We start from the raw sequence: 22,918 nt of genomic DNA, 5'->3' as shown, positions 1-22,918 counted from the left end.
ATTTCTCACTTGAGTTAATTTGTATCCATTAATAATTAAGCCAAGAAGGTATACTCCCATGTCCTCATGCATGCCTTGGCTATCATTTGTTGATATGACGTCATTGTTACCCAGGTCCCAGAAAGTAAATTTCTCCCACCTTTCCATGACTTTCAGGGCCAATTAATAGAGCCCTATCTAGCTGCTAATCCATTCATCTGAAATTCAATGAACTGTCACTGTGTGTGGTATAAATGGCAAGTCTATTATCTACTATGACAAGTGTCAAAAAATCTCCACGCTCAACCAAATTATAGATGCTCAGTGCAAGTCTGGGCACAGGTGACTCACCTGCGATGGATGAGGATGACTCACTATGAAAGCCAAAGATACCACCCAGGTGAATAACCCTGTCTTGTAATGTTTTCTCAATCTGCCAACTCAGTTTTAAGATTAGTGATTGCATTGTCTATTTCCTGTGTGCCTCTTTCTTCTGCCTGAAAATAATAATATCCAAGTCAATTCTAAACAGAGTAGCCTGCATCTTTCCTTATGTTACTCCAAGACCATAAATGGCAATAAATACTACAAAGTGGTGCCAGAACCACCTGGAGCATGGTGACAACTCTGTACTTGTTACCATCAACTTGCTGGGATGAGATGCTAAAAGAAACTGCAACTGTCTCTAGGGTCTGTCCCTTGGGATAGGAAGGAGCAGAGGTCAGTGAGGCAAGGAATTGGACTCCAAAGAATGTTTGTATTTCAAAAGGAATTCACTAAGATTATTCTTATTCCAGCTCTCAAATATTGGTATCTCTGCAAACTGTTCCACAAAATAATATTTATTATATAATAGTAACTATTATTATACTTGGGGTTTTTTTTTAAGATTTTATTTATTTATTCATGACAGACACACACACACACACACAGAGGCAGAGACACAGGCAGAGGGAGAAGCAGGCTCCATGCAGGGAGTCCCAACATGGGACTCGATCCTGGGTCCCCAGGATCAGGCCCTGGGCTGAAGGTGGCGCTAAACTGCTGAGCCACCCAGGGTTCCCCTATACTTCGGGTTTAATTCACAATATCTCATTTTATCTTGCAACCCTATAAAGTAGGTGAGAATAATTCTCTATTCCTACCTGTGAGGCAGTAGAACAAAGGAGTAAGGAGATGGAACCTAGAGCCAAGCTGGTAATAGGCTCTGTCCCCTATCAGCTCTACCACCTTGGACCTACCCCATGGAGTGATTTTCGTGATTTAAGGTGCTGACCTGTAGAAAGCACTCAGTCAGTGTGCCTGCTAGCTATGACTACTGTCATACCATCAGTAAGTGGTTAACTAGGAGCTGCAGAGTAGGGACAAGAGAAGTAGGATGTGGTACAACAGCTCCCCTGAGACCCAGGTCAGAAGAAGCACTGCTAGTAGGATGGCTGCCATATAGGAGCAGCCCTCATCAGTGACATTAACAGTGACATTAACACAGATCTTCGTCTTTCATCTGCTGCTTGTTTAGCCATCTACAGACCAGGAAAAGAAAAAGAGAGGCAATTTCTCTAATATTGCCAACACCAGGCCCTTGTCACTAGGAAAAGAATGCACCCATAGTCTCTGTCCTTGCATTTAAATTCTGACTCAGTGACAACTATTCAAGATCAATCTCTCAATAGGACAGATATAGTTTCTTATGTGGGATTCCCTAGAAGCAGATCCTGAGACCAGGGTTTATTGAGAGGTGCTCCTCAAGAAAATCCTGAAAAGGGGAGAGAGAGAGAGAGAGAGAGAGAGAGAGAGAGAGAATACCAGGCTACCGAAAGGAATAGATTGAGCAGGGATATGGTCTCAGATCAATGGCAGCCTCAACCTGGTCCACAGAGGATTCTACAACATAAATCACACCACAAAGTCGTCCTCACCTTGAAGCAAGGGGCTGGTCTTTTGTACCCACCTATCAGTGAGTCATTCATTAGCCATGAGCAATTCCACAGGAGAGGCAGAGGAGACAGGTGGCAAGCCCTGGGCAGCCACTCCCCATGGCAGGCGCATGGTTTAGACAGGGCAGGGCATCAATAGCACCCATAGCATTCCTATCAGGCATAGAGCTATACAAATTGCCCCTCACACCTTTTACACAAGTAGATGACTCCATAAAGAGTTTAATCCAAAAGATTAAATAGCCAATTTGCCTTCTTATATTTTAAAACAATCAAAATAAAATCTCCAAATCTCAAAGATCAACCCAAGCCAGGCAGACTCCCTAGGGTTGTTTTAGGGGGGACATGATAGACTGGAGCTCATCTCAATGAGAAGTTCCAGTTAATAGTCCTCTTGTCCATCTCCTAAATAAACCTGTTCTTCTGGCTTAGCTTTGCTGAAATGGACACAGGCAAAAGGAAATAATTTTTAATTACATTTATTTATTCATGAGAGACACACACAGAGAGAGAGAGGCACAGACACAGGCAGAGGGAGAAGCAGGCTTCATTCCATGCAGGGAGCCTGATGTGGGACTCGATCCCGGGTCTCCAGGACCACACCCAGGACTGAAGATGTCGCTAAGCCACTGAGCCACCCGGGCTGCCCAAGGAAATAATTTCTAATGCTTATTGGCAGGCTACCATATTTCCTCCCCCAGAGAAAGTCAGGGTGGGGAAGGATGTTCCCAACCTTCCTCCTCTAAGGAAATTACAAGAGTGAGACAGTTCAGTCACAGGAGTGTAACTGATGTTATTAAACCACTGTTGGAAAATGATTATGCCTTGAATTTAGAGGTCACCACCCTGTAGGGATTCACAAAGGAAAAATCCTTCCCTTACATTGTCTTACTTATTCTGACAGCACCTCCTGTGAGACAGGCAGACAATCTGCTGTACTGTATGTGGCCTTCCTGGGCAAGCACACACATTTAATTTAGCATCCTCCAATGGCTTCTCCTAGAGGACTGTCTTCCCACATCTCTTCCTGGGTTGTACTCAGGTCCAGCTTTATGGACCTGTGAACTGCATTTTTGCACAGAGCTCCACACTTAGGACTTCAGGTGCTACTCTCTTGGAACTCTTAATAATTTTTGAATAAGTGGCCACATATTTTCATTTCACACTGAACCCCACAAATCTTATAGCCATCTCTGGGTGTATGTCTTCAGCTGAACCTCGGAAGAATGTAAGGAAGGATCACAGCAAGCCAACTATAGCCTGGAACTCCACAGGATTGTGTAGCCCAGGGATGTGGTAGTCATTAGCACTGCTGATCAAGAAATTTGGCTTCTTCTTGTAGACATAGGTAGAAATGGAATGAAACTTGCTGTTGATAAAACGTGAGTGGGCAGTGATGATGTCACATCTGGGCAAAAGGTCTATAGTCCAGACCTCCATTTGCCACATCCCCTTTCTCCTGCCTTGATAGTTGAGATGGAGCTTCCCTCAGTGAGTCCCTGAGAGAGACAAAGCCCCCAGACAACCTGCAATAAACATGTTTTAGGAGCAAGATAAACTGAGGTTTGAAGCCACTGAGATTGTGGGGTTATTTTTCCCCACAATTTAGCCTATCCTGATAGACACAGAGAATAATAAACAGATTCTCAAAGCATCTTTGCAATACTTAGAGACTGAGCTGGGGAGAAGGACCAGGGTGCAAGGCAACAATATCTCTGATAATGAAGAAGATTCCTACACAAAGAAGGGACTGGCAGGAGTCCACAGGTTGTTTAATTTATTTAGTCCAACTATTTACCGCTGAACCACAGAAAATACAGCATTAACAGGGTTCATTTGTAATGAACAAATAAGTCTGCATCACAGAAAAAAAAATGTGATACAATTTTTATGTTCTTCCATCCCTGCCATTTTGTTTGTCAAACACTTAGCAAGTACAAATTGCTTCTTTTTGAGGGATGAGGAAAAGACAGAAAGATAAAATGACCCTACAAGACCCCAAAAGTTTCCTGGGGCTGATTAGTGAGGCTCAGCATATACACAGTATTTTAATAAAATGTCTGATTTTATATTTGTCTCTCTCTTAAGCAAGGAATCAAGGTCACTTGAATGTACAGTAGCCCCCAGAACAGCTCTATAAAGAAGGGTCTCATCCTGTCTGCAAGCTGGAACAGCTGCTGAGTTCTTTTATTCATGACCAAATGTTTCCAGAATGATTAAACTAGCATTGTAAATGTGCAGTCTATATCAGCTGAGTGACAAGGATTAAGCAAGATCCAGATTAAAATGCTAAGTGAGTTTGTCCCAAGATCAAGCCAGATATATGGTTAACACTAAGAAAATACATGCTGAAGAAGAAGTGTAAAAACAACCACCTAGAGAAAACCTCAGAATAACAAATTGTACCAGAGAAAGTATCTTGAATGGCAACTAAGCCAGTGAGGGCTGAAATTACCTTTTTGAAAGTACAATTTCACAGGAATATTTAGAAAAAATATACAGCCAACCAAACAACTTACCCAATATGCATATTCTCAGTGGATTTGGTTCTTTTTTTTTTTTTTTTTTAGTGGATTTGGTTCTGAGGGGAATGCGCCACTTTGGCATGTGGATTATTGTGAGCTGAAGACAATCAAGGCCCATAAACTCAGGAAGAGATTTTAACTTTGCTCTCAACTACCTCTAAGAATTTAGACAGAGGACCTGGCCCAGGAAGAGAGCTATCACTAGAGACAACTACAGAGAGTTTGGGACAGTTGCCATCAGCTGGGAGGAGCTCGGCAGGGCCTATATGTTTAAAGTCTTCTCTGTGTCCTGCTGTCTCCCATTGGAATGGCAAACATTTGTTTATCGAACATTTGCTCTTCTCATCTTCCCATCTTTTCTGTGAAGCCCCAGACCCCTTATAAACTGACTAGCCCTTGAGTCTCATTTCTTTGGGGTGCCCATATGTAAGAAATTAATTTTTTTTCTCCTGTTGATCTGTCTTGGATGTCAATTTAATGATCACACCAGCTATAAGATCTTGGAAGAGCTGAGGAAATATTTTTCCTTCCCTACAGTTTAAAAAAAGGGTACAATAATAAAAATCTATTTTGTTGACACAATAAATATTGGTAAATAAGTTTCAGAACAAAATATAAGTTGGAAACTCAAAATTACTATTAGAACTGCTAGATTTGCTACTACAAAATAAGAATGCTTTGAGTCATGTAGAGTTTCTCTAACAGAAAATCCACAATCAAAAGCCAAAGTGAATGCAAATTATTTACAAAATACCAATGTAATAGAATAAAAAAGAAAACACCATGAGAAAAAAATCTACAGCCACTGTATGAGTAATGTCTTGAAATTTTTTATATAATGAACATAGAAATAAAATCACATATCCTTTTGCTTTTAGTGACATTTAAAGCGATCTGAGACACTGATGAATAAATAAATATTTTTGAGAGTAAAAATACTCTCAAACCTCTCTATCTGTGGCTTTCCCATCTTCTCTAAATCAGCTCACATGGAACTTAATCCCATTGGTCTGTAAGTCTTTGTTACAACCTATATTTTTGCCTGGGAAATTTCCCTCATTGGCTTCACATAAACAGTCCTTCTCAGACTCATTAGACACTTTTTTTGTTTTAACACTTCAGACACTCTGATATATGCTCATGGGGGTTGAGTACATACACCCCTCACACCTGAAGCACTAAAGAGGAACAGTGTCTCTATGCATGCTTGGTGCCAAATGAGGAAATGGACGTGCCCGGGATAAAATAATTTGGAGCCCCTACACAGCACAATGCTTAAGAACAAGGGCTCAGAGTCCATCCAAGCAAACTTCCTATCACTCTAGTTTCCACATTTGTGGCATGGGGATGGTAAGAATACATAACAATTCATAAACCAAATAATCCTTGTACAGACTTTATGGGCTATCTTGTGCATAGGAAGTCAGCAATATATGGTTGCCATTGTGATTCCAGTAAATTCTCTTTCTGGGAAAAATTCAGAGACACTCCAAGGCTCTTGGCTCCTCCTACCCTCTTTGAAGAATCACAGATTTCTACTTATGTGCTAAGGATACTGATATAAAATAGGTGAACAGATGTGGCTGTCCCAAAATTGGACAGAAAGATAAAATATAGACTGTTGCAGAAAGGTCAGAAAGAGGCAGCTGCACAGGAAGATTAAGTAGAAAACAATATTTAAGGCTCGACCCCTGATGAGGTGTTAAATGGCCGGTGGGAGCGATCCCAGCTGTAATCCAGTTAACATTTAGCACCTAATTATCACTTCTCAGTGGCGTCCAGACTAGATAATTGTGAACTGCAACCTCCAAGCTACACAGAAAATGTTTGATGCTTCTAAGCTGCAGATTCAATCATTTAGCAGGCACTGGCTATCCAGGAGCAAGAAACAAGAGATGTAGAATATTATTACTCTGCTTAACCAGGAAAGCATCATCTCTCCTTGGGATCTAGCCTGCAATTCAGCAGATTCTTACCAAATAAGATGTGGATGATTTTTAAAAGATTTTACTTATTTATTTGAGAGAGAGAGAGACAGAGAAAGAGAGAGCATGAGAGGGTGTAGGGGCCAACAAAGAAGCCAACTCCCCACTGAGCAGGGAGCCCGACATGGGGTTTGATCCCAGGACCCTGGACATGACGTGGGATGAAGGCAGACACTTAACCAACTGAGCCACCCGTGCACCCCAATTTGGATGATTTATTCCAAGATTTCCTTCTAAACTGTCTTATATACCAGTAGTTATGAGCATGGCAGAAAATACAATCTGACATGCTAACCCTAGATTTTCCTTCACATGGGGTGCAAAGCCATGCTGGTGCTTCACCAACATTGTTTTTCTGGGTGGGATGATAAATTTCCTCATCCTTCCAGTCTTCTGGGGAAAAAAAATTTTTTTTCTCAGTATCTAAACAAGACAACTGTTGATGGGGATATAATGATGACAAAACCCAGGTCCTACTCACAAGAATCTCTAATATGAAATTCTAATATGGAAGAGTAGGGAAGAAGGTGAAGATTTTCAATATAATAACAACCACCAAAAAAAAAAGGTGTGGGAACACACAAAGCAGAGCAATTAAATCTGCAATGTTGTTTACGTCACATCTCAAGAATACATAGGAGAAAGAAAAAGATAGACATTATGGGCAGAAAGAAAGGCGAATAGAATAAGACTTGGCATTTATGAGCCAAGTGGGAAATTTGTAGTGTATGACAAGAGTTGGGGTCATGACGTTGAAGAGATGGGCAGAGGATGTTGAGGGAAACATGACATGAGGAGTATGATCAAAGAAACCTAGGCATTTGGATTTAATCCTGTAAGTAATGGGAACCAATAGTGAGTTCTTTGTTTTTCAATTTTGTTTTTTGTTTTCGTGTTTGTTTTTAAGATAAGGAGGAGACACAAAGCAGTCCATTTTGAAACATTACAGCAGGTAGTGGGTACAGAGAATGTAGTAGAAAGGAAGGGAATGTAAATGATAAAACCAAGTAGGATGTGGTTGTGATGGTTCAGGGAGAAATGGCTGGGCTGTGGGCTGTGGAGAGGGAAGATAGGACAATTTTAAAAAACATTTATGACATGCAACCCTAAGAAACTATGATATTGGATGTCTGGGATGAAGAAGGGAGTAAGAATATATTCACAAGGTGCCTGGGTCACTGCTCAGTGGATTAAGCATATGCCTTTGGCTCAGGTCATGATCCCAGGATATTGGGATCAAGTCCTGCATCAGGCTGCCTGCTCAGGGGAGAGCCTGCTTTTCCATCTCCCTCCGTCCTCCACTCATGCTTGCTCTCTCTCAAAAAAGAAAGAATGTGGGATACCTGGGTAGCTCAGTGGTTTGGCGCCTGCCTTTGGCTCAGGGCATGATCCTAGAGACCCGGGATCGAGTCCCACATCAGGCTCCATATGTGGAGCCTGCTTCTCCCTCTGCCTGTGTCTCTGCTCCTTTCTCTCTCTGCATCCCTCATGAATAAATAAATAAAATCTTAAAAAAAAGAAAGGAAGGAAAGAAAAAAGAAAGAAAGGAAGAAAGAAAGAAAGAATATATTCACAGTGAGCAGTGGGGTGAAAGCCATACTGTGGAGCATGGAGGGATGGAAAGCGAGGCCCATTCATGCAGCCTAGAGTGAATGAAAGTTATTCATCTCCTTTATGAAGTAGGTACATATTCTCAGGATGACTGCATGGAAGTCATAGAACAAAATGGAGTCTAGTCATGAAATAAAATGAAGCTTAACGGGTCACTTTGGATCTGTAGTTCACTAATGGGGCCTCACTTGAACCACCTCAGTCATCCAGCCTCAAGCCAAAAATTTTCAAACGAGACACATTTACTAGGGGCACACTTTTGTCAAGGAAAGCCAGAAAGCAACTGCTTCCAATAGCTCTATCTTAGCCTCAGTTCCCGCAGAAAGCAGAGCCACCCTGAGAGACATGTGTCTAAGAAATTTATCAAGTGGGATTCCAGGAGCAGGAAGGTAAGTCAGGGAAGAAGGCAAGTCAACACAGAGATATGTCAGCCGCTGCCACAGGCAGCTGGTTGTTTGAACCTCCAAGCATCCTCCTAAGATGCCACATGGACAGCAGGCTTCCTTGCCTCTCATTCACCCCTCATTGTTACTCCTTTTGATATTCAATCATTGAGTAATTAAAGGTATGCGAATAACATCTGTAGCATCCAAAGGACTATAAAAATATTCATTGTTATGTGTGCCCAGATCAACCCATGTTAAAGCAGGTCTTATTCTCCAGGTTCAAGAGAGCTGGTCTAGCTGTGGGTGGCCATCCCTTCTTCCTGGTATACTTCTTACACTTTTGCATTGTACAGGGTTGAAGAGCATCTCCCCAAATTTCATGTCCACCCAGAACCTCAGCATGTAATTTTATTTGGAAATAGGACCTTTGCAGGGGCGCCTGGGTGGCTCAGTTAAGCATCTGCCTTCGGCTCAGGCCATGATCTCAAGGTCCTGGGATTGAGTGCAGTGGGCTCCCTGCTCAGCAGGAAGCCTGCTTCTCCCTCTGCCCTTTCCCTTCTGCTTGTGCTCACGTTTTCTTTCTCCCAAATAAATAAATAAAATCTTTAAAAAAAAAAAAAAAAAAGGAAATAGGACCTCTGCAGACAGTTAGTTGTATGAGGTCATCCTAGATTAGAATGGCTCCTAAATCCAACAACTGGTGTCTTCATAAGAGAAAGGAGGAAATCCAGGACACACAGCAGAAAAGAAGAATATGAAAATGGGGACAGAAATTTTGGTGACACATCTAAAAACCAAGAAGCACGAGGGACTGCTTGCAAACCACCAGAAGCTAGGACAGAGCCATGGGATAGTTTCTCACCCTGAGCTTCCAGACGCACCTATGCTGCTTATAACTTGATTTCAGGTCTCCAGAACTGTGAGAAATTATTTGAAGCCACCCAGTTTGTTACGACAGCACTGGGAAACTGACACTGCTTTCAGTGACAATTCCCTGGTCAGAGTATTGGTGTACCTGGGATCCTGTGCAGGAACTGCCAAACCAGACCTCAAAGTCCATACAATATACCCGACCAGCTAACTGCTGTAAATTTTCCAAAACATTCCAGCAACCTGTGACCAAATACTGCATATGCATTCTCCAAAAAACACACATATTTTTATCCTGTAAAGATGAGTTGAATATTTCTGCTACTGAATTATACTAACCTTCAGAAAACTTGAAGAGCTCATAGACAGTATCACACACACACACACACACACACACACACACTTAAAAGTTTTTTGAATTTGTAAGTGTTTTAGGGGAAAAAGGGGGGAGGCATTCAACTCCAGTGCTTTTAAAACAAGGGCAAGGAGGGCACTGGGTAGCTCAGGTCCTGATCTCAGGGTCCTGGACTAGAGTCCTGCATCAGGCTCCCTGCTCAGCAGGGAGCGTGTTTTACCATCTCCCTCTACCCCTCCACCTCCCCACTACCCCTCCCCCTCCTCACTCCCTCTGCCCCTCCTCCTACTTATGGGTGCACATATGTACACTTTCTCTTTCTCTGTCAAATAAATAATCTTAAAAAAAATAAGGGTAGAGAATTTAACTCCACATTATAAAAATGTTCAGTTCATATTAGGGTCCCTGAAGAGAGAGAAGAAATAGGTGTAGTGTATGAGAAGATACAAAGAAAAAGAAAAAGAACAGAATAAAGAAACACCCTATTTCATCATTCCTAAGACATACATTCTTTCACAAACTATGCTCTGAAATCACGATGCATCACACAATTGGTAAGGTTTTATGATCGTGAGGTAAATGTTATGGCATAGTTTTGTAAAAATCTTCCTTTGACAACTTTTGGAAAAGATTTTTTTAAAAAACCAACAGCATTAAAGCACACTGGAATTGATGAAATGTGAGTAATAAGCAAGAAGGAGACACTTTGGGGCAGTTCCATAGGCATTAGACAAGTACTTTTGTAGAAGATGAATTACTCTTTCACACTGTAGAGTCCCCTGGGGTTTGGGGGATAGTCAGCTATGCTCTTGTCACCCTGCTCAATGTAGAAACTATCTTTTATACCCTAGAAAATGCATTCCATTGTCAACCATAGCAAGATCTTTTTCTTTTGAAATAAGAACTTTGAGGGGGGGCGGATTTTACAGTTTCGCAGAATTCGAAGAAATGAATAGGAATATTAAATTGGAGGGTAAAAAAGGAGTCTTTAGTGTTATATTCTTGATTTTTCAGACATGTAAAATTGAAATACAAATTAGGTGATGTGTGCAAGGCTGCATTTCAGGTGCATTCAGAGCTTGGTATTCTAGATGGTACGTAGCTTTTCCTCTCATGCCATGCTGCCTGTTCGGAGATTTTAGTGAATCCTTTGGAAAGACCAATGCAAATTTACTACCTATGCCAAAAGTTTGCCACACTGTCTTTAATCTTTCAAGGGCTGTGGCTGTTTCATTTGATAATGCCTAAAAGTTACACTGAACCCTTCAAATCAAATCCAGGCTTATGGTCTAATTGATTCTTAGCTCATACAATATATAGTGCATTGTCATTTCAAAAAAAAATGCTGATTATCAGAACCCTCACCTCAGAAGCATTGCATGCCATGACTGTTCAATACAGAATAAGCTCAAAAAAGAATTAAATAGAACGTTTTCAGATATTACTGTACAAGTAGCAATATTCACAGATCTTCAACCACTCTTCTGAAGCATTAAGAAGCTCCTCTGTAATTACCATGGCTAACAGTAATCCAGGGCTCAGCCACAGAAATAGAACTCTATCGTCTACTTCAGGGCCTCACACCTGAGGCACAACGCTGTCTTCCACTCTTGTTTCTGTTCTTCTTTCTTGAACTTCCTTCATTAAGCTTCACGATCAATACCCACTGAACACATACTTTCCTGCTTCTATTCCTGCTTTAAGTTCTTCAATTCCCTTCACTATTAGAAATGTTGAGAATCTTTCTGGAAAACACTCCCATATTATTCCTTGTTTTAGACTTAATCACTGGCAACTCATTCTAACGTGCATGCAATCTATAAAAGACATTGGTGAATTGTGCCACAATCAGCTATGACTACTGTGACTTTAATTTGTTTATCAAGCTGTTTATCACCAGTCATCAGTCAGGGCATCAATGGAAGGACATAGGAGGGATAAACTGTGCTAAGCACCCTCAGGGAGCAGGATCAGAAAACACTAAAGGCAAAAGAAAAAAAGTATTAAAAGGGGTCCACAGAAACTTTCCTTAGCAATGTGGGTTGAGACTTAATCTCTGAAATAATAAATCTTCATCCTCCTTCCCTCTCTCCCATTCATTCTCTCTTACACACACACACACACACACACACACACACCCCATTCCTACCATTTTAGCTCTGCATTCAGGGAAGAGATAATAGTCTAGTTCATGACACCCATTATTGCTATTGTTATGTGGTTAATGCGTTAATATTTGCAAAGCATTTAGAACTATGCCAGACATATGATGGGTACTATTTAATTATTATATAACAATTATTACCACCACATCCATCCATTTATATTTTTCACACACACAAATACAAAAATTATTGAGACTCTCTTAAATGCCTAGTACTGAAGTAGGTGCTACAGAAGTAAACAGAAACCAAATTTCTGATTTTGATGGTTTGGGTGTGATGGAAATACATGTCTACAGGGATGATGTTCAAATCCTTCTGTTAACCTTATGAGTTAGTGTTATTATCCTCACTATACTCAAGAAGTCAAGATTTGGAGAAGTGGCTTGTGAATCTATAGCTGGTAATTCTTGATGTTAGGACTTGAGACCAGGTCTGCCCAAAGCCAAATCAGAGCTGCAGTTCAGAGTGCCTGGTGCATGGTTATCGCTATAGAAGAGTCCTGGGGTCAAATGGTTTTTAAAAGAAAACAAAAGAGCAAGATGGAATTAATTCTATCTGGGGAAACCAGTGAAAGCTTCAGAGAGCAGGTGACACTTGACCAAATGGAATTCAAAAAGAAGAGAAGGCAGGGAAGTCGAGGGCATTGCAGTTTAAGGAGCAATCCCCTATATCAGGGTTTGGGTGATGGGGTCCAGCGGCATCTGAGAGCTACTTAAATCCAATAACTCGTCTTTCCTGGTTTGGGATAGCTGATCTGCTCCCCTCAGGGAGTATTTATTGAGCAACTCCTCTGTAACAGGCATCCCATTAGGCACCATATTAGCCATTGTCCTGGAAAAGAAGATTCCAAAACACACCCCACCCTCAGGGATCTGTAAGTAAGGCACTCACCAGGTTAGCTCCACCTTCGGCCCTCTTCTTCAGTGTTCAAGATTTGCATGTAATTCTCCTACTGCCCTGGTGTGGAAAGCAGCTGTATGGTGTTTCTGATTAGACTTATTACTATCTGGAATACCAGAATACAGGTTACAAAAAGTGCTTCTGTTTTCAGAAGAGGCAAACATTTATAAGTGCCCTAAATAACAAATTGGAAAAATAATCAAGAATCTAGTTTAATCTAACTATAAGTGAGAAATGTGATCCAAAGATGAATTGAGAGTGAGTGTGACATTTCCATGGAGAGGACCTGCAATGAGAAACTCCAAGGTGGAAACAGCAGGTGAGCTCATAACACCTGCAGGGAAGCAGAGTCAGAACGTGAACCCAGGGTACAGACCAAAGGTCAATAAACCTTTTCCTTAGAGCCTGGTAAACATGATGAAAGGCATCTTCTTGGTTCTGTGGATGGATGGAAAGTGACTAGGAAATCTAAGGGGTTTTTAATGAATTTGAAAACCTATTACATTTCCTATGATTCTATGACACAACATAATAAACCCCTGGTAGCATATTCTACTTGCCCCACAGAAATGTCCCCTGGGTGAACAAGATGTGTCCCCATTCCCTTGGGTTCCATAGTCAAGGCTGACAGGCAAACATCTGTGTAAGTGCTACCACTACCACTCAGGACAGTAATAGTAGCTAACACTTAAGGACCTTTGATGTGGCTGGTACTTTATTTTCTCCAATCCTTATGCTTGAGGCAGATACTATCCTCATTTTACAGGTGAGTTGACCAAAACTCTGAGAAGTTTAGAAACTTTCCTTTTTTTTTTTTTTTAGAAACTTTCCTAAAATGACATTGTCTTCAAAGTCCCAGGTTGTTCAGAGTAAGAGAAAAGGTAGTAATATCAGACCTTATAAATAGTGGCTGGGCAAGATAACAGTGCAGGAGTCCTGGATTCAAATCTTGATTATGTCACTTGCTAACTCCATGGGTCCTGAGCAAGTTATTAGACACTTGGCCCTTATGTACACAACTAAGGTGGTTCTTGAAAGAATTCTGTAAGATTATATTCTGTGAGTGTGCCAAAGCAATACCTAGAACATAACAGATTCTCATTTAAAGCTAGTTGAACTGAATAACCAAGAAAACCATAAGTAAGATAAAAAAATCAAAATTTACCAAACTCATGTTTTCCTTTCCATCCCCAAAGAAAAGATCCCTCTAGGATATTGTTAACAGAAGAATATTCCTAATGCATATGAATACAATGTGATTTCCAAACATTAACTATACAACTTTCCAGGCACATTTAGTTCGTGAAACAAGGTATACTGGAAATATAGTCACTGAGACACTATATTCCCTTTGCATTTCCAGATATTAAAAACTGCTTACAGAACAAGTCATTAGAAACTTTATAAAATTTAATCACTCTGTTACTTATTGTTCAAATCACTGGTGACTTACAAAGGATGAAGGAAACTAGAAGATATTAGATGGCTATCATGTGTCGAGTTTCTCAGGCAGCTTTACTCACAAGGTTCACAAACATTACACTCTTGTTACTTCCAGACTGTCAATCGTCCAAACTCCTAAAGGGACAATCAATCTACCTGCAGAGACTTCTCTAATCTGTAAGTACAGTGGCCATAACATAGACTGGTTTTTCAGCTGATAGCAAATATTCTCTCTTGTCATCAGACCATGTCTCCCAATATTAAGTTTGGAACATTTGTTCATGGTATCTTTAATTTAGAGCCAGTTTAACGCATGGATTTCTTTGAAAGAAGGAAGAAGGCACAGAAAAGCATGGAAAGAAAAAAGATTAAAAGAAAAGGAAAGGAAAAGGAAAAGGAAAGGAAAAAAAGTAGAAAGCAAACCTTTCCTTTTGCCTACACAGGAACCACATGAGGCAATCAGCACACTTCTTTACCTAGGAGATTGACGTGGTAGCCACAGGAATTCATTTACAAGGGGGAACTATTGCCTGTAAAGAAGCAAAAAGTATGAATGCATCAAGCTTTGCATTAAAGCCTCATCCATTTGTAGGTCTATCTTCCCTACCACTCCCCACCCCCACCATTTTTATATTATTCATGGTCATTTGAAGAACTAATCAACTGCTAGATGAGGTGTGAATTTGGAGGTTTTTGCCTGTATTTGGCAAGCCTGCCTCTCCTACCCTGACAAATTAATTACCTGTGAATACCTCCCAGCAGCCCCGGACCTTTTCAGATGAAAGAACAGTGGGTACATGTGCTCAGCATTTCAAAATGGGAGCATAATAAATGAAGTGATGAAAACACAAGGCTCTTACCTGGAGCCAAGGACAGAAAGCCTGCTGTGGGTTCTTTTTGACATTGTTTTCATCAGCAACGCGTACCACAGAGCACAAATCCCAGGACTGCTAGCAGAATGGATTGAATATTGCCGTGTGGGAGGAAGGAGAAGTCACAGGGGCAAAGGAACTATTAGAAAGAGACAGGCCCTGAGTAGCCGAGAAGCTCAGCCTGGAAATCTGCAGGGGAAGGACGGCTTTTCAAAGGGAGAGGAGGGAGAAAGGAGGGTGGAGCCGCAGGCCCCTGCTGCCATGAGAAGCAGCCTACCTTTCCTGGGACAGGACAGTGGGTTGCTCCACCTTTGTGTGGCAGAGCTGGCTCTTGGTACAGCAGCTCTGTTATTGGCAGGAGCTTGCTTCCAAGTTACCTTGCAATTTCTCCTTAATTGCTCACCTAGATCTGCTTTTAAATGCCTCAAAGGCAGGAACCAAGATGGTTGTTTCTTTTGTAACTTTCTAAAGGGCTGAAGAGCAAAACAGCATTTATATAAAGCTTCAAGATTTACAAATGGCTTCTTATGCATCAGATCCCTTGTTCTTCACCATAACCTTGAGAAATGGGGACTGTTATTATCCTTGTTTCATGCAATGTTCATTGTACACATGAATGCTGCTTTACCTGTGGATGATTAGTCTATTTTGTTAGAAGGCTAATATGTTTTTCTTATTATACTGGGTACCTATCACCTAGATACAGGAGAGGAAAAAGTGCACCACTTTGTGAACTTGTAAGACTATATTACAAGTTACAGGCTTGAAGAATTTTGAATTTTGAATAGGTTTTAGTTTAGAAATCTTCCAGGAGCACAGAAGGATCTGACAAGAAATGAGATTACATGCAATAGCCCTTGGTCTTTGAGTTAATCCAGTTAAGAAGGTTGCAGAATGCCCTAGAAGGGGAGTTCGCTATATACCAGAATAGGGGTTCTCCAATTGTTGTGGTCATCAAGCGCCATCTATAGCTAAAGTAACATGTCTCACCCATACACACCTATTTTGTAGATGACCAAATCACATTTGAGAATTACTTCAACCAAGGGCGCGTGGGTGGCTAAGTCAGGCGTCCAACTCTTGATTTTGGCTCAGGTCATGATCTCAGGGTCACGGGATTAAGCCCCACTGTCAGGCTCCACACTCAACAGGGAGTCTGCTTGAGATTCTCTCTCTCTCTCTCCCTCTCCCTCTGCCCCTCCCCCCACTCATGCGTGTACAGATTCTCTCTCTCGGGATCCCTGGGTGGCACAGCGGTTTGGCGCCTGCCTTTGGCCCAGGGCGCGATCCTGGAGACCCGGGATCGAATCCCACATCAGACTCCCGGTGCATGGAGCCTGCTTCTCCCTCTGCCTATATCTCTGCCTCTCTCTCTCTCTCTCTGTGTGACTATCATAAATAAATAAAAATTAAAAAAAAAAAAAACAGATTCTCTCTCTCTCTCAAATAAGTCAATAAATCCTTTTTAAAAAGAATTACTCCAGGGAAGTCCTGGTGGTACAGCGGTTTAATGCCACCTGCAGCCCGGAGTGTGATCCTGGAGACCCAGGATCGAGTCCCACGTCAGGCTCCCTGCTGGAGCCTGTTTCTCTGTCTGCCTGTGTCTCTGCCTCTCTCTCTGTGTGTCTCTCATGAATGAGTAAATAAATAAATAATATTAAAAAAAAAAAACAAAAAAAGAATTACTCTGGGATGCCTGGGTAGCTCAGCGGTTAAGTGTCTGACTGACTTCAGCTCAGGTCGTGATCCTGGAGTCCTGGGATCGAGTCCTGGGATCGAGTGCTGCATTGGGCTCCCTGCATGGAGCCTGCTTCTCCCTCTGCCTATGTCTCTGCCTCTCTCTCTCTCTCTCTCTCTGTGTGCCTATCATTAATAAATAAATAAATAAATAAAACCTTTAAAAAATTATTCCACTCACAGTAGCATTTTTTTCATTGTATGTATTATCGAACAATAGTAACTAGATCAGCCACTACTTTCATGTGAGACCTATGACTTTTAAAAGGGGCCCTCATGTGGCAGCTGATCTCACTCATAAGGTCAGATCTTGGAATGGACCCTGGGTTCCCAAGCCCCAAATGATCTTCAAGAAATGTGTGAGCAGGTGTTGCATCAGAGTGTAAGGATCACCTATAGCACATTAAAGCTACTTCTGAGTGTCATGTGATCTCCTTAACCAATGGTCTCCTTGGATCTCATCTGCACTGTATTCTAAGGAGACTTTATTCAGGGAAAAGATCTCAACTAAGGAGAGAAAGAAGAAACAGAGAAGATGACTCATTGCTCTCACTATGATCTTTGTCCCAGATCATCCCGTTTGGAACTCCAGAAGATGCTCCCCCAGAAATCAGAGAGTAATCCTTGTCTTCTTCATTGATGGCATACTTGTTATCACTTCTCCCAAATAAAATCCATGGATTCAATATGGTTTCAATAAAAGTCCAGTTGAGTGTCTTCACATAACATTCAACTTGATTCTAGAATTCATTTGGAAGAAAAAATGGGCCAGAATGGCCAAGATAATTTTATAAAAGAGCAGAATTGGGTCCAGGCTTGCAGTGTCAGGACATATTAAAAATTATAGGGCAGCCCGGGTGGCTCAGTGGTTTAGCACCACCTTCAGCCCAGGGCCTGATCCTGGAGACCTGGGATTGAGTCCCACGTCAGGCTCCCTGCATGGAGCCTGCTTCTACCTCTGCCTCTCTCTCTCTTGCTCTCACTCTCGGTCTCGCTCTTGCTCCCCCTCTCTCTGTGTCTCTCATGAATAAATAAATAAGTAAACTTAAAAATTATAGTAATTACATGGTAGCAGTGTAAAAGTGAATAGATTATTTGAAAAAAGTCAAAAATTAAAACATTTGTGTATAGGTAGGAATTTAATATTTCACAAAAGTAACACTTTAAGTCTATGAAGAAAGAGTAGATTAGTGAACAAGTGATACTGAGAATAACAGACTTCCTTTTGAAACAAAATAAAATTTATTCATATGGAGATTCCACATGGATTAAAGACAGAAATATAAAATATGTATCTATAAAAGTACTAAAAAAATAGTAGAGAATATCTCTGTGACTTTGATGGCAGTGAAAGTTCTACTTAAAAAAGATGCTTAAAAAAGCAAAAATGATGAAAACAACGACACATTTAGCTACATCAAAATTTAACACTTATCTTTATCAAAAGACACCATAAACAAATCAAAACATAAGCAGAAATTGGGATAAAATATTTGCAACACTCAGAACAATGGATTAGTTTTCCCTACCAATAAGAAAAAGTCAAACAAGCCAGTAGAAAAATGGACAACATATAATACCAGGCAACTAACAAAAAAGGAAATATTAATGGTCAATAAACATATGAAAAGATACTCAAACCTGCTGGTAATTAGTGCATTAAACCTGTAAATGATATACCTTTTCTTTTTCACACACAAGATTATCAAAAATTTTTAAAGTGATGACAAGTTTAACAAGAAACTAAGGAAAAGATCCGTCTTGTGTGCTGTGGTTATTATTTAAACCAGCACAGCCACTTTGCTGATCATTGCACAGAACCAGCTGAAGCTAAAAGTCTATGTATTTCACGATCCTACACATCTCATTCCTGATAGCTTCCCTTCTGTAATACTTGCACAAGTGAGCTAGAAAGGTGTTTGTTACAACACTGCTTGTGCTAGTAAAAATCCAGAAATAACCCAAATATCCATCAATAGGGAAATGGTTTTGAATAATACGAGACACACATAATATGGGACTCTGCCAGTTAAAACTAATGAGGTTATTCAAACCTATTATTGATTTGGATAAATCTTGAAAACATATTGAGTGGGGGGGAGAGATGCAGAATAATACTGTATGTTTTCTAGAGAAAGAAAAAGCATATGTATATGTATCAATGCCTAGCAAAACACCAGGAAAGACACAAACACATGCACACGCACAGACGCAAGCAGCAGGAGTAATCACCTCCCAATAGAGAAATAAGGGACTAAGAATGAAATTAAGCAGGATGAATAGCTTCAAGGGCACCTTGACCTCTCTGTAATATTACAATATTTTTGCAGGGATAATATATTTTTATGTAATTAAAATTTAATTTAAAATGAAAACTACGTTTTCAAAAAACAGTGTTCATTGAAAATGTATGGGGTCAGACACTGTGCAAAGTGCTTTATGGGCATTATTTCATCTGAAGCTCAAAACAACCCTCCATGTATTATTATTTCCATTTTACAGATGAAAAAGCTTGAGTTCAAGAGATAGTAAGTCATGGGTCTGCCTGGCGCACTATCTACAGTTTGCTGTCTTCTCTTAGCATGAGTGTGAAGGGTGCTTGGAAATGGTATGTCTTGGGGCACCTGATGGCTCAGTCAGTTAAGTGTCCAACTCTTGGTTTCAGCTCAGGTCATGATCTCAGGGTCCTGGGACTGAGCCCTGTATTCAGTGGGAAGTCTATTTGAAGATTCTCTCCCTGGGCTCTTCCTCTACTCACATTCTCTTTGTTTCTGTCTCTCTCAAAATAAATAATAAAATAAATCTTAAAAAAAAAATAAAGAAATAGGATGTCTCCTTGCCATACATATGTGTATAAGTCTTTCTCTAGGATAGATATCAGGAATTTGAATTTTTGCATCATAATGTATACACAGATTCAACTTCAACTGATTTGATCAAACTGCCCCCTCCCCCAAGGATGCTGCACCAATTTACACTAGGCTAACCCTTTCACTATTCAGAGGAGGATGCTCCAGTCCAGGGACCAGAAGACTAGTCTCAACATCCCAGGTCAGTGTCGTTTCCCATGATGCAACATCCTGTCACAGAACCTCATTCCAGTCCCAGACTAACTTTTCACAAATGCTGGAGTCCATGGGCCAGTGGTTAATATCCATTAGGTGAGAGTCAAAGGCCAACAATGCTAATATTCCATTGAAGGGACCCTGCAGCTACTGGCAGTGGGTTTTAACTGGGTTTTCTATTAAAGCAATTTTCTCCTCAACGATTTATCATAAAGAAATGAAACAAATAAATCTCATTTGGAAACACTAATGAATTATTTAGTATGGGTCCAGCAAAAATAAAACATGAGCTCTGTTAGTCTCATCTGTGGTAGAAGAACATCTAGAGAGAACAGTCTAAGATGGTAGGTAGTGGGGGGCATGGTAGAGAGTTGCAGCTGTCCACATAACCTCCTTCATTCCAGCAGACCTCCCACCCCAATTTATCCTGGACCAATTCACAAGAAAAATCTTGGTAAATTCCATTTTGGCCAATCTCATCCCTGTTTTTCACTGACTCAGGTAACGAGGATAAAGTTCCTCAGCCTGGCATCCAACGCTCATTCTACTGGTCCCTTCCTTTCTGGTCTTTACCTTTATTCTCCCACAGAAACAGGATGTGGCTATATCTGTGTGCTTCACAAATGTCTTCTTACAGAGCCTGTCCCTGCTAGCACTACACACTCCATTACCTCCTCACAGGACACCTACACCTAACTGGGGAAAGCAGACCTGGTCTCTCCTCACAGCAACAACAGCCCAGACACATCCAGATCTAAACTCCCAGCACATTCTCTGCAGATCCTAGCTAAGCCTGGCAGCAAATTCAAACACAAACATGTTTTACTCCAGCCTGTGTGATGAAGAGAAAGATACGACAACTTACAATGGCCATTTCCGTGTGGGAAGAGAATGAAAGGAAGTTTCTCCATGAGATAAGCTTTCTGAAGTGGTCGTCTGCCACTAAAATAGCTCTCTGGAAAAACACAAAAACAAACCAGACAACATCAGGACCTGATTCATGACATTTGCCAATTTCTGTGATGTAAACATTCCTACTGTGGCCGATAGGCCCCAAAGCCCTGAACATTTCACGAACAGCTCTTTCTAGCCAGCCCTGGCAGGCTCCAGCAAACAGAAGACTCTGATTGGATTCTCTAAATAGGAAAGGCAAGCCCCCAAAGGCAGAAAAACAAATACCAACTGAATCAGCTCTCTGTTCACTGGAGCTAGCGGCTGGCTCAAGCAACTAACACTGTTAAGTAGAGGAGTCTGGGGAGGAGAGCCAATGAGAATGAACCGCCAAGGAACCATTTCCCCTACAGACTTTTAAAATCCAGCAGAATATGCTCCCTTGATTTCAGTGCTTTGCAGTGTTGTAATATAAATTCCCTCAATAACTCTGAAGCTTCCATTAAAGTCAGGCTCTGTTGCAAGCCCTTGTGGATAGCATTCTTGAGAGCTGCAGGGAGGTATCCCACATGGAATACTATCAGGAGAGAGAGCACACATAGGGTACCAAGGCCGAGACAACCCCAGGAAACTGGATGATTGGAAGGAACAGATAAGCAGAGCTAATGGAAGAAAATAGCCCACTTCACAGCATCCATCCCAGTGCCCCCCAAGAGACTGGAAGCATGCCATTGCTGCAGGAATAAAGGTTCAAGTGAGTTCCAGTTGCCCTTCAGAAGCCAGGGTGACTCCAGCAAACATCTGTATTACACAGTCCAGTTGCTTTCCTTCTGATTCTGTCTTTATGTTTCACGTTTCAGACACACACACAGTAAAGGGCAGACTGGAAGAGTCAAAGTTCTAGTGCCGGTTAGGGAGAAACCCAGCAGAGAATGAAATTCAGCAGCTGCGGGTACAACAGCAGATGGGAACCAAAGTCCCAGAGGTGAGCAAATGTGTGTGTGTGTGTGAGAGAGAGAGAGAGAGAGAGAAGAGAGAGAGAAGAGAAGAGAAGAGAAGAGAAGAGAAGAGAAGAGAAGAGAAGAGGAGAGGAGAGGAGAGGAGAGGAGAGGAGAGGAGAGGAGAGGAGAGGAGAGGAGAGGAGAAGAGAAGAGAAGAGAAGAGAAGAGAAGAGAAGAGAAGAGAAGAGAAGAGAAGAGAAGAGAAGAGAAGCATTTTCCAAATGAGAGTAAAGTTCTGTGCCCAGAAAGTCAATATAGTCAAGTGGGACAAAAACGGAGTGAGCCAGCAATGGAAGAGCTGCAGGAGGGCAAGGCCAGCCTCCCTGGAAATGGCTCTGGAGCTAGAGGGGCAGCCTGCCCCAGAGGCACCTCGGGAATGGGCGACGGTCACAAAGACGGCAGTGATGTTCATGGCCAGGCCCAGGGCTGGTGTGTGTGTGGGGGAAGCCCTCCTCTGCATGGAGAAGCAAACACCAGCCCCTCCTCCTCATGGGGGAGCAGACACCAAACCTCCACCACAACCCTATCCACCTGTGGCCACTGGAAAGAGGCAGAGGTCATGGCCAGCAGCTCCGGCTGACAATCTGCTCCGGTGATTTTAAGGAACTCTCAGTTCTCCTCCACAGGGCACATACCAATGCAGGCTACTGACTTCCTTGACTAAACTACAGATGGAAAAGTTATCATCTTGTGTCCTTCCTTCCACAGGAAGCCAGTTTTTCAGGGAAGCTCCTGCAGGTGGCTGGTCAGTTTCATCAGTTCCTGTGCAATGAGCCTGCTGACTTGAACTGGGCACCTGGCTCTCAACTTCAAAAACCATGAAGGAGAGCATGACATAACACCTATGGCGAGAGGAGAGGGATAATTTAATGGACAATCTGATGATTGGTAAAGCAAAAAAGCAGGAAGCATTGTGATCACCGGACACCCACGGCGCCCAGTAGCAGCAGCTGTGCTATGGACCAGGAAGGCCACCACTGGCTCTCTGGAGCGGGTTTGGCTCCCTCTACACAGAGCAGGATGATCTTGGATGCAACAGACTTATGAGAAAACTGATTGTTTTGAAACACTGGCACATTTTTCTCACCAGGATAAATTCTTTTGGTCTTTAGCATCATGCGGCTCAGAAAAGCAGGGGCATGGCAATTAGCATGCTGCCTGCATACTCAGAAAATCGCACACAGTCAGATTCACCC

General features: G+C 41.7%; 1 protein-coding gene across 1 annotated transcript in view; it reads right to left on the bottom strand.

The window, feature by feature from the left end:
- The window catches only part of LOC144306414 (uncharacterized), a 192,653-nt gene that overhangs the window by 152,624 nt on the left and 17,111 nt on the right, over positions 1-22,918 (bottom strand). Inside the window, exon 2 of the mRNA XM_077885840.1 lies at positions 20,696-20,785. Coding sequence (XP_077741966.1) covers positions 20,696-20,741 — 46 coding nt within the window. The 5' untranslated portion in view covers positions 20,742-20,785. The remainder of the gene's footprint in view (positions 1-20,695; positions 20,786-22,918) is intronic.

Source organism: Canis aureus, chromosome 37 (assembly GCF_053574225.1).
Source record: "Canis aureus isolate CA01 chromosome 37, VMU_Caureus_v.1.0, whole genome shotgun sequence".
NCBI lineage: Eukaryota > Metazoa > Chordata > Mammalia > Carnivora > Canidae > Canis > Canis aureus.
This window is presented reverse-complemented; position numbering and strand designations above follow the sequence as displayed.